At 43.0% G+C, this 15,876-nt stretch overlaps 3 protein-coding genes across 3 annotated transcripts; 1 reads left to right on the forward strand and 2 right to left on the reverse strand.

Moving 5' to 3' along the window:
• Positions 1–3,050: 3,050 nt before the first annotated feature.
• LOC107480711 (uncharacterized) lies at positions 3,051–3,518 on the forward strand. The gene has a single exon (XM_016100871.1). The coding sequence runs from the start codon at positions 3,051–3,053 to the stop codon at positions 3,516–3,518; it is 468 nt and encodes a 155-aa protein (XP_015956357.1).
• Positions 3,519–13,189: 9,671 nt separating this feature from the next.
• Positions 13,190–13,591, reverse strand: LOC107480710 (putative F-box protein At1g67623). The gene has a single exon (XM_016100870.1). It carries the CDS (start codon positions 13,589–13,591, stop codon positions 13,190–13,192), a length of 402 nt encoding a protein of 133 aa, XP_015956356.1.
• Positions 13,592–14,385: 794 nt separating this feature from the next.
• Positions 14,386–15,144, reverse strand: LOC107480709 (uncharacterized). The gene has a single exon (XM_016100869.1). It carries the CDS (start codon positions 15,142–15,144, stop codon positions 14,386–14,388), a length of 759 nt encoding a protein of 252 aa, XP_015956355.1.
• Between the last annotated feature and the right edge of the window lie 732 nt (positions 15,145–15,876).

A 15,876-nucleotide genomic window follows, 5' to 3' on the forward strand; every position in this document is an offset into this window, starting at 1 on the left:
GGATTACATTCAAGCTTGACAGCTTAAGTTTACATTCAAACTTCACATGCACTAATTGACATACATTTCAAATATTGGGAGATCAGTCCATTTGTAATGCAACGTGCACATTAACAACAGAAAGGATTATCATGTTTATCATCCAAAGCATAAGCTAATGACGGCAATGTAGAATTGTATTCCTGGTAATAACATATAGATTAAAGATTCAGATGTATGGACATGCAACTTGCACCACCGTACTTGACAAACTGAGGCAAGAAAACACCATTGACCGAGTTACTTGGATGGAGTTAGGGGGCGGTGGCTGGGGGTTTAGGAGACAGGAGTTCTCAATATATATGCAGCCGGTATTCTTGCGGCGCCAGCCGTTCGAAGACACACACATGGCCGTGTCTTAGTTGGCATGCAGTTGCTAAGGCAGACCAGCCCATTCCAAAACATATGTTCGTCCTCCCGACATAGTGCGTATACCGAACGGTCCACGCGCCCCTCTCGTTGGTAATCGAAATTGGGCTATCCTCGCATACTCCCGGCAGCGGGGGGACATTCGGCTGGAAGCGAAGACATATTTTTTTAGGGTGAGATCAATAAAATAGTTGACTAGAACAATAGGATAGGAAATAGTTACCTTTAAAAACAATTGTCGGCACACTTACGAGAAAACGGTTTGCCAGGCGGTGCAGGATTGGACTTACAAAGAACGGATTGGACGATCTGAACCCATCGGCTATGTGCCTTGACCTGGGGGCCGACGGATAGGTTATACAAGTGCAGTCCGTCCCCGGGCCAGCATGGGCCAAGTAGTTGATTTCCATTGTATGACCGTTGAAGAACATGACGTACATTGTGTTTTGAATGGCGTGATAACGAAACAACACAAGCCACTGATCCCTTAGGCGATAGCGTTCCCAGACAGCATTCCATCCTCCATGAAGCACGATCCTCCCATTAGGTTTCATATTCCAGCCCACGCGATGACGATGTTCTGTAGGCGTTGTTAGGGTCAGTGGTCGCGGTAGGGACCGGCCATATTCCCGGGAGAACCGCAGCGGGAGCATCTATAGTGGATGGTGGAAAAAAAAGGGTTACAATGTGTCACACATTGATGGATTGATGATTGCAGGTGGTAAAGGAATTGAAATTGAGTTCTATACCAGTTTATCAGGGTCGTTCACCGGCCATGCGTTGGTGGTGTTTGTTCCCTTCTTGGTCAAGTTTGAGGGGGGTCATCGCGGAATATGCTTATAGGTGTCGGCTGTCCGTCCGTGGCTGCTTTCAGGCTTCGATGAGCTCTCGTCGGATGACGTCATTGTGTTAAAGGGAAAAATGCTTTTTCTGTTTTGCGTTGGCTGCAGTCCATTGCGTCCTGTCGGGTTGTCTACATTATTGGTCCGTTCGGGCGATATAGTCCCTCGGTTACCCCCGTATACCTTTTTCTTGAATCGATGGAAGAAGTTTGTAGCCATGCCACCCTTCGGGTTATTTTTGACGCCGTGCGTATTTGACCTGCACATCTTTGGGTACATGGCCGGTTTCGGATCGTCATCTTCATCGTAAACAGACGTTTCGACGTCTCCGCCGCTGCTTATTGTCAACGACTGATGAAGTCTCTTCTTCATCGGTCCTGGAATCATCAACTGTCTACGGTTGGGAATGGAGGTACGTGACATCGGGTTGTGCATGTGTACCTTTTCGGCGACAGGCTGTCTCTGTTTCTCAATCCGGTTTTCATCGGACATTGCGTTGACTTTATCCGCATGTCCCTTTAGCCTCTGGGTGACAGGCTCTCTGAGACCGCCCACCAACAACCAAATCGTCACCATTTCCGCTTCGACCCTATCCATTCGGCGTTGCGTGCTCTTCCATTGAAAATCGTAACAGATCTGTCAGATGGTTGGATTTACCAATTCAGTTAGAGCGGAAAGTGAGACGAGTGTTACCAACCTTTGTGTTCATGAGCACCTCTCTCATTATTTCCAGCAACGCATCGTTTGGAGTGGTGTCGTTGGGGCCCAGTGTTAGCTGGTCCTCCTAGCATTGGGTGCCTGTTAGTATGTTGGGGTATACTACTAACTCAGAAGAATCGGGAGCAGAATAATCATAACTACCAAAAATAAATAAATAAATAAACAAAAAACGGTCGATGCACCACAACAGTACCTGGCCGTGTCGTCATTGACGTTGTTGGATGCAGCGGGTGTCCCATTATCTACCATTGTTGGTTGCAGTATCGGTCGTCGGCGTCCGATGAGTTGGTCCGCGTTGGTTTTGCATGGAGATGGTTGTGTTTTGAGATGGTTTGATTTGTGAAGATATTTGACTAGGCTAGCTGTTGCTCGGTCAAAAAGTTGGGTCTGCAAACACCTTTCTTGGAGTCTGAAGACGGTCAGCTCCATCCAGGCAGGATGCATCACATGCGTTTAGAATTGCACCGGTTAGGTAACCACGGGTGCCGTCCAATATTCAAGCCTTTGCAAAGTGCTTCCTAAGATAGCAAAAGGTGATCTGCCATTGCATGAGGTCAGTTTTGCTATACACTTCTTCAGTTTTGCTAGAGTGTAGCGCTCAGACGCGCAGTTGTGCATCATGATGGGTATGTCAATCACGTCATATCAAAAAACGTAAATGCCCCTTAAATACAGAAATATATAAAACAACTTATTAATCAATATCGTTTAACAAGGAATAATAAGAGATTACTTGACAACAAGATAATTACATAATTACATAATTACATATGAATTATTTTTTTCGAATTTTTTCATAGAGAAAGATTATAACAAGCAGAGAAAACGGGTCACATATTTAATGTTGATGGTTTAGATCGTCAGCTAATAACTACATGGTGTAAGATGCATCCGGCCCGCGGTTGGGGGCTATAATCGACCGTTCCGTGCCAAGTTGGCGTCACAGGTGTCAGTCAACAAGAAGACCGTTGGGATGCGAGGACATGATGCCATTAGCAGAGAGGTGAATATGAACCCTCGTTGCGCAGGGCTATTTCAAAAGCCAGTCTTTTACTCTCCCCGTGAACTATTGAATACACAATGCAGGGATCCTCTTCCATAAGCTTGTCCTCCGTCGATGCACCGACGCCTCGATGTCACTGTGGCGTGAGGCCGCCAATCAGAACCTCTTGGAAATGTGACTATCCGGGCAGAAGGTTTTATGGATGTTCTGGGTACAGAACCAGCAAGAAATGCTCGTTTTTTCAGTGGTACAATCCAGAGCCCCCGGCTCGTTACTCCGATGTCATTCGCAGGTTGCTGGAAACAAACGAGGGCATTAGAAGTGAGAACACGGAGTTGAAGAAGACAAGACAGGAACTCCTTGACGAGCTGCGTTCTTTGCAACAGAGTTTGCATGAAACAAGGGCAGATCTGGAGGCCGCCATTTCAGCCTCTACGGCCATGGAAGACAACATGCTTGCGAGTGTCGCGACGACGAGGAGGCGAGGTGTTTTGATCACCGTGCTGATATCTGCGATCATTTTGTTGGTTTTTTACCGATCATGATCGCTTGTTGAGAATTTTTATTTGTAATTTTTTTTTGGTGTTCACGACTGAAAACATAATTAGTTCAATGGATTTGTTTAGCCTTAATTGTAGCGTGGATTTGATTGCACTGGTACTGTCTTTTCAATCTAATAAGATAATTTTCATTTCGCATATTCATTCTACCAAGTATAATAAAACATGATACACATCAATCCATTCGAAAAGCTTATTTTAAGCATACCCGGAATACAAACAACGATACAACTGGTCCATATGTCCTCGCGACGGATTTACGCCATGAGTGCCTACCGCTTATGTGATCGAATCACAGTAGCGGCCGCTCCATTAGGGAACTAGACAACCCACTCCCACAGTTATAACGCGCTGAAGGTTCATGTCACTCGGCCACTCACCATTGAATGCGGTGACTCTGTGTCGGTTAACTAAATTAATCTGAACCAACGAAATCTCCGTCAGAAAACCACCGTTAGCACCTCTTGCCCGTTTGTGATTGTTTTCGCGCATTGTGATCATACGATCACCCATGATCGTCACAGGATTCCATGGAACGCCATGCTGACCGGCAACTCCTAGCTTGATGAACGGGACAACGCACATGGATTCCAAGTCAATCTTGCACCATATGGTTGATAGTCCTCGGTGCAGGGATCATTCATAGCCGACCAGGTGTGGGATGCCGTCGAGCACACGTAGTGCCTGCACGTGCTGAATTAAGCTACGGTTTATCCTTATCTTGCTCAGAAGAAATGTGTCTGCATCCAACACTACCACATGCGTTGCAATCGTCAAACCACGTCCACCCCAGTTTACCCACACGGCCTTACCAAGGTGAAAAGCTGGCCCTCGTCAAGGTGAGTGAGACGCTGATCGTTTATGTACGCGTGTTTCCAGCTTTCATCTACCGAATTGAAAACATTGCAGTGCAAAAACCTGTCTAGGACGTGCCTCTTTGACATACGGACGACGCACTAATTGTCAGTTCCCGCCCGGTATCCAAACGCGTATCCGATGATGGCTTGTTTAAGCAGTTTATCGGCCGGATCGTCCAGTTGACGAGCGATTCACAGCAGCGGGTTCCATAACAGGAGTCTCAAATCAGGACCATTCGTGCTATACTGGACGCAGATCACACCGCAATCAGAGCCGATAACAGTCCATCATCCGCGGGACCCAGTTGTTCTGGCATTGCCGCGGCTTCTCTTCCTCCGCCTACACAGTCCACAATGCAAAAAGCCTGGGTTGAACCGTACCTCTCTGGGTCACCAATCTAGAGCAATACCTTACGGTGTTTTTCAATGTTTGTGAGCGTGTTGTCTCCCCTAAATCTCTCGAAAGACAGTCGGACACGCCAGGTTGTGCTTGCGGTTCTGCATCTCGCCGCCGTCTTCGGGTCAGTTCGAGTGAAAATCTCTATCAACAGATCGTTTGGAAGGATCTGCTCACCCATATCAGCCAACGAATCCGGAAATTGATTTTCCATACTCAAGTTGCTTTCTTTTCGTATTTATTTTTTTCTTTCAATGCCGTGAGTTAGACTAGCCACAACAATGGCAATCGAGTAGATGGAAGCGTATATTATACAGTTTCCACATTTTCTGTATTATATAGTTGATGAGCGCGTAGCGTTGGGCATCATGGTTAGTCTGACTATCTTGTTCCGCGGGCAGTCTGGAGCAGTCACTCAATTCACATCAAGAGACGTCAATTCCCCTTAAATAAAATAAAATATTAAACATCGTTTTTCAAGAAATATCGTGATATTAGGTGACAATAAATTCGATTTATTCTAAATTCAAAGAAGATAAAACAGAAGAGTCCTGCCACAATACCAAGGAAAGCTTTTTTAAATTTTTTGTCTGCGGTTCTGGGTCAGCAGATCGCCCCGAACCAACTCAACAACAGTGCTCCGCCCGAATCCAATAAAGTCCCCGCACCCGCTCCAGATGAGGCCCGACCATACATCAACCTTATATTTGCTCGTTGTCCTCCTACACGCTGTGCTATCCCACTACTGTCGCTCCTTCGGCTCACCTGGGTTTGATGCATTATATGAGGAGGATTTAGGAATTGATGGGTGGGGCTGTATAATCTGGATAGTGTTAACGGGCTTAGCCAATGAACGAAATAATGAATATATATATATATATATATGCAGTAAAAATAGTGATAAAATGATAAAAAAATACTTAGAAGGAATATATGCAGTAAGATTTTCAGATGTATATTGTCTGAAAATGTGGTAGAGGATCAATACTTCCATCAGATGTTTCATTACGTAAAAATGGTGAGACTTGGAATATTGAGTGAGAATGATGGTGGAAGGCTAGTGCTTCTAGCAGACCTTGAATGAAAAGGGTGATGAACGGTCAGACCTTTAGGGTTTGTGCTTTAGGGTTTAGGGTTTAGGGTTTAGGGTTAAGGGTTTAGGGTTTAGGGTTTAGGGTTTATGATTTATGGTTTAGGGTTTAGGGTTTAGGGTTTATGATTTATGGTTTATGGTTTAAGGTTAAGGGTTTAGGGTTTATGGTTTATGGTTTATGGTTTATGATTTAGGGTTTGTGGTAGGGTTTATGGTTTAGGGTATAGGGTTTAGGATTTATTGTTTAGGGTTTAGGGATTATGGTTTATGGTTTAGGGATTAGGGTTTAGGATTTAGGGTTTATGGTTTAGGGTTTAGGGTTTAGGGTTTATGGTTTAGGGTTTAGGGTTTAAAGTTTAGGGTTTATGGTTTAGGGTTTATGATTTAGGGTTTGTGGTAGGGTTTATGGTTTAGGGTTTAGTGTTTATGGTTTAGGGTTTTGGGTTTAGGGTTTAGGGTTTATGGTTAAGGGTTAAGGGTTTAGGGTTTATGGTTTATGGTTTAGGGTTTAGGGTTAAGTATTTAGGGTTTAGGGTTAAGGGTTTAGGGTTTACGGTTTAGGGTATATGGTTTAGGGTTTAGGGTTTAAGGTTTATGGTATAGGGTTTAGGGTTTAGGGTTTAGGATTAAGGGTTTAGGGTTTAGGGTTTATGGTTTATGGTTTAGGGTTTAGTGTTTAGGGTTTAGGGTTTAGGGTTAAGGGTTTAGTGTTTAGGGTTTAGTTTTTTGGGTTTAGGGTTTATGATTTATGGTTTATGGTTTATGGTTTAGGGTTTAGGGTTTAGGGTTTATGGTTTAAGTTTAAGGGTTTAGGGTTTAGGGTTAATGGTTATTATTTATGGTTTAAGGTTTGTGGTAGGGTTTATGGTTTAGGGTTTAGGGTTTAGGTTTTAGGATTTATTGTTTAGTGTTTAGGGTTTAGGGTTTAGGGTTTTTGATTTAGGGTTTAGGGTTAAGGGTTTATGGTTTAGGGTTTAGGGTTTATGGTTTAGGGTTTAGGGTTTAGTGTTTAGGGTTTAGGGTTTAAGGTTTATGGTTTATGGTTTGGGGTTTAGGGTTTAGGGTTATGATTTATGGTTTATGGTTTAAGTTTAAGGGTTTAGGGTTTAGGGTTTAGGGTTTAGGGTTTATGATTTAGGGTTTAGGGTTTAGGGTTTAGGGTTTAGGATTTAAACCAAAGAAAAAAAATTATGTTGCACCAACTTCAATTTTTGGTCTACTAAAAAGGACACATGTCCATCAAATCTTCAATCTGAAATTATATCCATCGGTCGTTTTCCAGGACTTCATTGGAATGTCCACCTAAAACTAAACCATGTGCTTTATGCTTAAAAAATAACGTAACCAGATTCGTGGGCAATGGTGCTCATAACCTGGAGAGAACTAGATGCTACTAATCCGCGCACGATAGTGGAAAGCAACCTCCGCCACTAATTTCGTCGTGATGCGCACGAGGCGAAACTTTATGATGCGCTGACCTAGAGCATGGGTAGCTGCAAACGAGCAGGTGTATATGTCAATTCGGGGTATGGGACAATACGCTTTCTATAGATATTTATGCTTTAAACAAGAATGGCACAACTTTGGACAAAAGGTTAATACGTACGCTGGGAAGGGAACCGGATAGCTAAAGGAAGCAAATGTATTAGCCATTTTGGCTTTGTCCCATCTCCCAACGAATACCTTTTGACGGTTTACTTGTGTAGGAAATTCAGCATTACGCCCATCGCATATATAGCGCGCAGTCCCATGCCTCTACGATATAATGAATTAAAATAATGGGGGGAGGGGTGGGGAAGGCATGGTGTGACTTAGCGCCTGAGTGGAGGCCTGTCGATAGTTTTGGATTGATTTGACCGCAATGGTCACAGAATAAGTGATTGCAAAAGAAAATTTTATAGTATAGTGTCACTCAGAACTTTCACTTTTGGATACGGAACAGACCATAAAACGAGCCCAAATAAGAACGTACTATAGGAGTGAAAGATTTGTCGCGAGTTTGACGATTACAACAAATACCCGTGACTCCATCCACAACACCCGAGTACCGTTAACATAGACGCATCACATTCCGTAAACGGAGGAGAAAGCCGTCGGCATTTGCAAGTTCCTTTGCAATTAAATAAACCCACCTACCGTGCTAAACCATCAATATTCGAAATACAAAAAAAAAAGAAAAACAATGGGTGACGGTGAAGCACGCTCGAGCTCCGACGGTGACACACACAACAGGTTAGACAAGTTTCATTTATGACTTTTAGAATACAACAAAACGCAGTACGTTGCATATGCATGGTAGACGAATATTCGCATTAACAGCCACGTACGGGGTATATGCAGGGACGTATGCGAAGAGGTCTACGACGCAGATACAGTTGAGCAGTCGCAGCCCCGGCAAGCGTCTGAGGTAAATCTTCTGCTCAGGTGTACTTCACACATTCTTTAAACAAATAACTGATTTGATTTTGGCTTTTTTTTATATGTAGCTCTCCGGTGGACCCAAAGCTGACTGCGAAACCTCAGCCGAAGCTCCACAGCCAGATGATGTTAATGCGGTCAAAGGTGACCAGATGCCAAGGCTAAACACAGAGAATCGAGTCTGTTCTTCGCATGCATGTCCAAGCCGTGGAAACATAGGTGCTATTTCCCGCCTTCAACGCTATGGAAGAGGGTGGGACGTAAACGACGGTGATGGAGGTTCTGCTCATATTCCGTGCGTGCATTGTAGGGCTGATTATGAATTGATCCTGTTTGTCCACCTCTTTGACTGATTGGATAAAATTGGGTTCTTAATATTTTTTTGGTTATCCTATGTAATATATGTATTATCACTATTATGTAATAATTTTTTCAACTGTTTGACTCGTTTTGGCACTGTTTGACTCGTCTTGCCATCATTTTTATTTTTGCGTTTTTTGTTTAGTATTAAAAATTTAACTTATGGAAAATACAATTGTTCCCCCTTACTGACCTCACATTCGGTGACTCTCCATTGCATAGCCAAGTAATCATTTTTTTATAAGATCAACGCAACTCCCGTCTGCAACGTTATTCATAGCAGTCCATAGGCCTTCAGCCCTTCCTGTCTACTCTAACGTCACATTACCAATATTTGCATTTATTGCGAATTTTGCGCAATTGATGCACCACAAGTTTTACCATGCTTTTTCTTCGTTTATCGATAAAATTACAAGGTGCATTATTATCTTCATTTTTCCGAGGAATGGCATACGTACATTAATTAACCACATTAAAATGTATTAATTTATTTATTATTAACTTAAATTTTGATTTTCGTTAATGTATATCAATGCACAAGTCCGTCACAAGCCATAACCATTCATCAGTTTCTATAATCCTTATCTTTATCCATAACTTCTGCCGGGAGAAAATTCATTGCTTCAAGGGCCGTTGTCGTCTACCAAACCTCCCGGTCTTCGTCCGACAAAATGTCGCACGAATCCCTCGACGACCACGCCATTAGTCCGAGCGATCTCGAGGAACCTCCGACCGCAGACCTGATCAACACCCTCCAATAGAGGATGAAGTTTTTGAGTGATAGTCTTCGTAGGACACAAGACGAAGCAAGGACGGCGAGGATCGAGGCAATCACCGCGAAAGTCAGGGCGAATATTAGGAAGCATCAACTGGATCAAGGCCGCCGGTTTAAAAAGAAGTTGCGCACGGAGATGGAACAGCATCAAACCACCATTCGCAAACTCGAAGACAAATCAAACGCTTTGAAAGCGGAAATTGCCGATCTTCGTCAAAGGGAACAGCAACAGATGGCCTCGTGGCGTGAAATGGAAGGCAGGCTCGAGGTTGTGGAGATCAAGGTAGGTTTATTGGTCCGCCAATTGTATGGCCAACCTGCGGTAATGGCAGACGGCTCTGACTATCAGGAAACCGCCGGGCAGAATGGAGACGATGTCTGGGCTATATGACCTACGCATCTATCTTCCAAGTCTTTATTTGCGGTGTTTCCGTATTTCTTTAGCTGTTCTTTTCATGTTCTGTAACCCCTGCGTAAAACTCGGTTTTCTTAATTATATCTAATTTCCGCAGCATTTGAGTTTTTTTTCTTTCTTTTTATTTTCGGATGAAGCTATGTAGTAATGCGTGATCACACAGCAGCAACATGGCAGACACGTAACCTGCTTCGACACTGCCCTCTGTCCAGGCCCTAGACAGCAGTTTCATCCCAATGCCACGGCAGGCAATCAGGAAATACTCCGCAACTCCTGTCGGAGTATAGCATCCGCAATTCCTACTTCAACACAGCGACCGATACTCTCCGGCCGGTCAAGTTAAAATAAAAAGGACAATAACGGTATAACACGCTTCATCAGTATCGGCCAAAAAAAATTTAGATATTATATTATACACTGACATTAGTTAATTTTTACGGCTTAGCGTGTAAATCGTTTCGTTGCCCATCATTATGGTTAATACCGGATAATTAGTACATTTAATTTATGTACTTAGACCCGTATTTATCTATACGTACAATTAGAAGTGGCTTCCTTTTGCCAAACGCTGGTGGGCAGTCTGGTTTTCATTTTCCAGTTTGCCTAGATATCCGGAAATGAGAAATGAGAAATGGGAAATGGGAAACGTGAATGACATTTTTGTTGTTTGCAAATTTAATGGAGCTCATCGATAATCGTTATTATTGGAAAGAATCAGATAAAACAATTAAATACATGTCGTATTCTGTAGATTATGGAATATTAAACCGATTAAAAATCGTAAGTGATCACATCAAATTAAGTTATCGAATTAAATGGTAAATTTTTTATTTTCGGTTAATTGCATTCATTTTTTTTATCGTTGATTTGACAGAACAAAACTCTTTTCTTCCTATCTAACTTGGTCCAGCACATCCCTACACCTGACCCTAGCATCCCTGCACACCTGCTTCTGAACCTAATTCGGATTGACGTACACGCTAACTCCTGAACGTGGGGTCCGCGCGATTGTATACCTCACCTTATCCACTTCCACTACTGAGCATCCAGGCAAGGGAAAACCTATAAATCAATTTACACCATTGAGCCTGACCAAGTCAAACTAACCAAGGTCTACCCACGCGTGAAGACGGAAACAGAATAAAAATATATCTAATTTGGTATGAGGATAACCGTGGTTAAAGTTAACAAAAGTGGAGATAATGCTTCATACGGTAATACAACTTACGAGAATCATAAACGACAAACCAGGAAAACAGAAACCCCAAGATAGACGGGCAATTTTTATTCGAATGCAAACAACTCCAGGAACACCCGAACCTTCTAATCGGCCAAACACTGCACACAGTTGTCTAAAAAGGACGCACTCGCCAACTCCGTCATCGACGCCTCCTTGTAAACAGTGTCGGACCTCGCTACCTTCCTCTTCCTTCCGTTATTCATGGAACCTCCTGCCATTTGCAAGCAACTTAGGCCATAGGTTATACAAAGTATAAAGACGACACACGACCACCAACGATATGTTTTCTACTGTTAGGATATATATATTTTTTAATTGGTTCAGTGCCTCGTACGTTTCTCTTCTGATGGTTCTGGAAAAGATAAGATTGTTAATTAATAAGGGACGAACGAAATACTAATGTGCTATCCAATTCAACTGATTTGGTTTTACAACCAAAAAATTTAATGTTGACTTTTCGATTCTTGTGTTATATTCATGACAACCTTAATTGCTTTCGTTAATTACTCAACGAATAAATGTTAAATGTTATCCTTTCCTTTTTTTTCATCGAAATAGTTTAAATTAATGTCTTATTTTCATGAATAAACCCCATCGTTGACACGTTAGTTGCGTAAAAAACCCATGCAAGCAACTTTCTACTATATATATGTATACGTGCCCGTTATTCACAACCCCAAACCCTACTAAGTACTAACCCTTCTTCAGTTCTTCTTTGCCGTAACTCCTTCTCTCAACTCTCAGTATACCCTTCTCCTTTACTGCCACTATGTCGTCGTCCTCTTATCCCGAGAAAATGTCAGAGCAATCCATCACCGAACACGCCATTAGTCCCGACGACCTCGCGAAACTCTCGATCAATGCACTTATCGACATCATCCGCGTAGATGAAAAGTCCGCAGATTATGATCTCGTTGAGGCGGCACTGGTTAAGAGGGAGGAGATGTTAAAGGCTACACTTGTAACGACCAACGCAGAACTGAGGCAGGTAACGGTGGAGCTGATGGCCTCCAAGTTCGTCTTCGAGGCAAGGAAGGATGAACTGGAGGAAAAGGTGCAAGAAAAGCGACGGCTTGAAAAAGAATTGAAAACAGAGAAGCAAAAAAATGACGCGCTCCTTCAACAGTTGGTTCTCACTGAGAAGGAATTACAGGCAAAAATTGCCAAGCGCCATGAACGGGAACAGGTTGAGTCTCTTCCATGGTGTGACCTAGAACGCCGGCTGGACGTTGTGGAGAAAAGGCAAAAGTTTTTGCTCCGTCGTGCTCGTCATCCGGCCGGGTAGAATGAAGACGGGGCCGGAGGTGGTTGATGTGCTGCACATTATTGATATCTAAATGTCATTTTTTTCGTCCAGGCATGTATGATGCTTTTATTTCCTTTTTTTTGTTTTGTCTCCCATTTGATCTCCTGTACTGGAACTTAAACTCGTATAATATGATTATATATACTTTAATCTGTTGATATCGGAACCAAATACCAGAGACAGTGCGTTGGATTTCCGAGAATGTTTACGGGTTTCTACTATTTTAAGTACACGTACCGTCATTTTACACTAGACACTACATAATAAAACAAAGGAATACATACATAATCTCATGTTACTTTTTGATATCCTAATATTATGTGAATTTATAGGAAATACATCTTTCAAAATAGATTGCTCGAACGAACAGAGAATGCGAAGCCATTGATCAAAACAAAATTCAAATTAATTCCCACTCTTGTTATATAATAAAACATACATTCAGTGCAATTACATAATAAAAACTCCTAAAAAATCTCGATCATTGGGGTTTAGAAAACTACTTAAACGCAATAAGTCCCCAGGAACTTTCGGACATCGTATTCGGCCAGGCATTGCACACATGTCACACTGGACAAATCGCTCAACAGTACAGTTGGGGGAGGATTGGCGTGAGTGGTGAACAGTCACAGACATTCAGATGCGTGCCAACAATTCATTTAAGATCACCTTGTTATCTTTGCAAACGTCCGTCAAGAAATTGGTGTAGCTCTCTAGCTGGCCAGATTTGATAAAACCCACCATCATTTGAACACCCCTAACCATGTCTTCCTCGTCTTCGTGATCAAACATTAACTACATGGAAGACAGGTAACCTGCTTCGACGCTGCCCTCCGTTGAGGCCCTAGCAAGCAGTTCCATGCCTTTGTCACGGCGACCAAACCGTAGATATTCCACGAACCCATGTCGGACTATAGCATCCACATTTCCCACTTCCAGGCACCGATCAAGGAATCTCCTTTCAGGGCCGTCGTGGTTACCTAAAAACCGCGTCGCATGCTTGTATACAGCGTCTGATCTCGCCGCACCGAGGAAAACCTTACACGTCGCCTGCATGTTAAACAGATCCTCAATCGAACTCGATGCAACCTTGGTGGCAATAATCGACCAAATTTCGCGAGGAAGGAGATTCAGCGGGCATTCGTGCTGAACGGATACGTCCACTTTCTTAGTGTCCTTCTCGGGACTTCCGGCCATTTGCAAGAACTTCGTAGAGTGATTATCGGATATTATGAAGAGGATAGACGATAGATGTTTCCGTTTATCGATGCGTCCAGATAGTATAATAATTATATTGATAAAGGAATAAGATAAATGTTATTTATTTGTTCTTTGCAGGTGCAATTGCACCACTATTCGCGAACCTAGACTCCCTGCACCCCTACTCCTGAGTCCTGACCACTCTAGTTGCTTTATTTGTTTACTATTCCATTCCTTAGCCTCTAGGTGAGAGAAAAAACAAACAGGCGTATGCTATGGTGCCTATATATATTTGCCTAACTTACTAAAATGAGATAAAATTTAATATTTAAATTAAAAATATAAAAGTAAACAATTTTTTAATATTTAAAACTTACCATAAAAAGTTACTTCGGCAATTTCGGCACAAAAGTTACAGGCACCATAGAATTGGCCAAACAATAAATTGTATATTCCACCATCAACCCTAACCACCTCTCCCTTTTGGATGGGAATGCGCACAGAAGGTGTCTAGTATTGTACTGTTTAGGCCCAACGCTAATATTGAGCTTTTCTGGTCTGTTTGTTCTTTTTTTTATATTCCGATTGATCTATTAGCTAATGAAGTTATGTAATAGTACTTCTATTGAAGGTTATGCGTGGGAGCGTTTAAAAGTAAAAACACCATGATATACATCGGTTCGAATATGTCATTTATATGACCAACGAAAGCGGAAATTTACAAAGCCAAACAACTCAACCGCACGAATCATTAGCAATGAAATACATTCAACTTTGGTTACAAACAAGCTTCATCTGAAAGTAAACAGACTAAGGAAATGCAACACCTCAAACTCGGCAAGGCATTGGATGCACGACACACTCGACGAATCGGTGGCGGCACCCATGGTCCCGCAGGTCGGGCAGACGCTTGACCAGCACACTATGGGCTTCCCTGGATCCGACGGTTGGACCCCAATCTGCGGATTTGCGAACAACTGCCCGAAGAGTTCTCTGCACACCTCGATTTTTCCAGCAGCCATTACGTTCGCAAACATTTCAACCCCCCTGCCAGCGTCTGCCTCGTCCCCAACACCAGGCGTCAGCAGCAGCATCGCACACATGTAGCGGGCTTGGACGTCGCCCGCATCGGCGGCCTCAAGCAGGGTCTCACACCCACCGACTCTTCGGCCCATCCAGAAGAATTCCCTCATCCCTATACGGAATATAGCGGCCGGATTTCCTGGGCACTCGCTTTTAAGAAGGAACACATCCTCAGGACGATCCTCCATGTCATAACCGAACACGACGGGTATATCCGCCATGGAGGCCACCTTGTACACCGGAGGTGAGCGTGCTGCGTCTAGAAACACCTTGCAGGTCGCCTGCATGTTAAACAGATCATGGATCGAGGCCGACGCAACCCTTGCTGCAATTCTCTCCCATATTTCACGAGGCAGAAGAGTCAGCGGACAGACGAGTGGGGTCACCACTTTCCCTTTCCCTTTCGTTCTCCCATATCCGGCCTTCTTTCCCCTTCTGCCTTTCTCGGAGGTTGCACAAAATTTCATCCTATTTGATTTAAATTTAGTGAATATGTCGTGGAAGCGGAAGGTTAAAGGAGGACCTTCGTTAGTATGGATCACCAGACGCGATGAAGGAAAACTGGGTAGTGAACTTATATACTGCAAAACGGCTCACCAGATAAGCCAGGTACCGTGCCACATACGCCTTCATTTACGTACAATGTAACCGATGCTTCGTTTTTGGGTTTGGCACGGAAATCGAAGACATCGTAAACGTAGTTTTAAAAGCTGAATACTTAAAAATAATTTTAAATATAAATTTAAAAGTTAAAACTATATTAAACTTGTTATCCCTTCTTTTTCATTAAATATAAATCTTTTATTTTTTCAAAAATAAAAAAACGACGTACATTAATTACACTATAGGGCCTACACTATATAGGTATACGTGCACGTTAATGAGAAATCCTATCCCTCTCAATGCTTCTTTCCCAGTTCTTCTCTGCCGTATCTCCTTCTCTCACCTATCCGTCTATTCTTATCCACCTCCTTATTTCTGCCATCCTCCACTGCTCTCTCCGTTGTGTACTTCCGAGAAAATGTCGAAGGAGACCGTCACCGACAACGCCGATAGACCCGTCTACCTCAAGGAACAGTTGATGTCTAATCTGATCGACATCGTCCGTACAGATGAAAAATTCCTGGTATGTGACTTCGTTCAAGCCGAACTTGTCAGGAGGGAGGAAATTTGGGAGGCTAGGCTTGAAGCAATATCAG

Source organism: Arachis duranensis, chromosome 3 (assembly GCF_000817695.3).
Source record: "Arachis duranensis cultivar V14167 chromosome 3, aradu.V14167.gnm2.J7QH, whole genome shotgun sequence".
NCBI lineage: Eukaryota > Viridiplantae > Streptophyta > Magnoliopsida > Fabales > Fabaceae > Arachis > Arachis duranensis.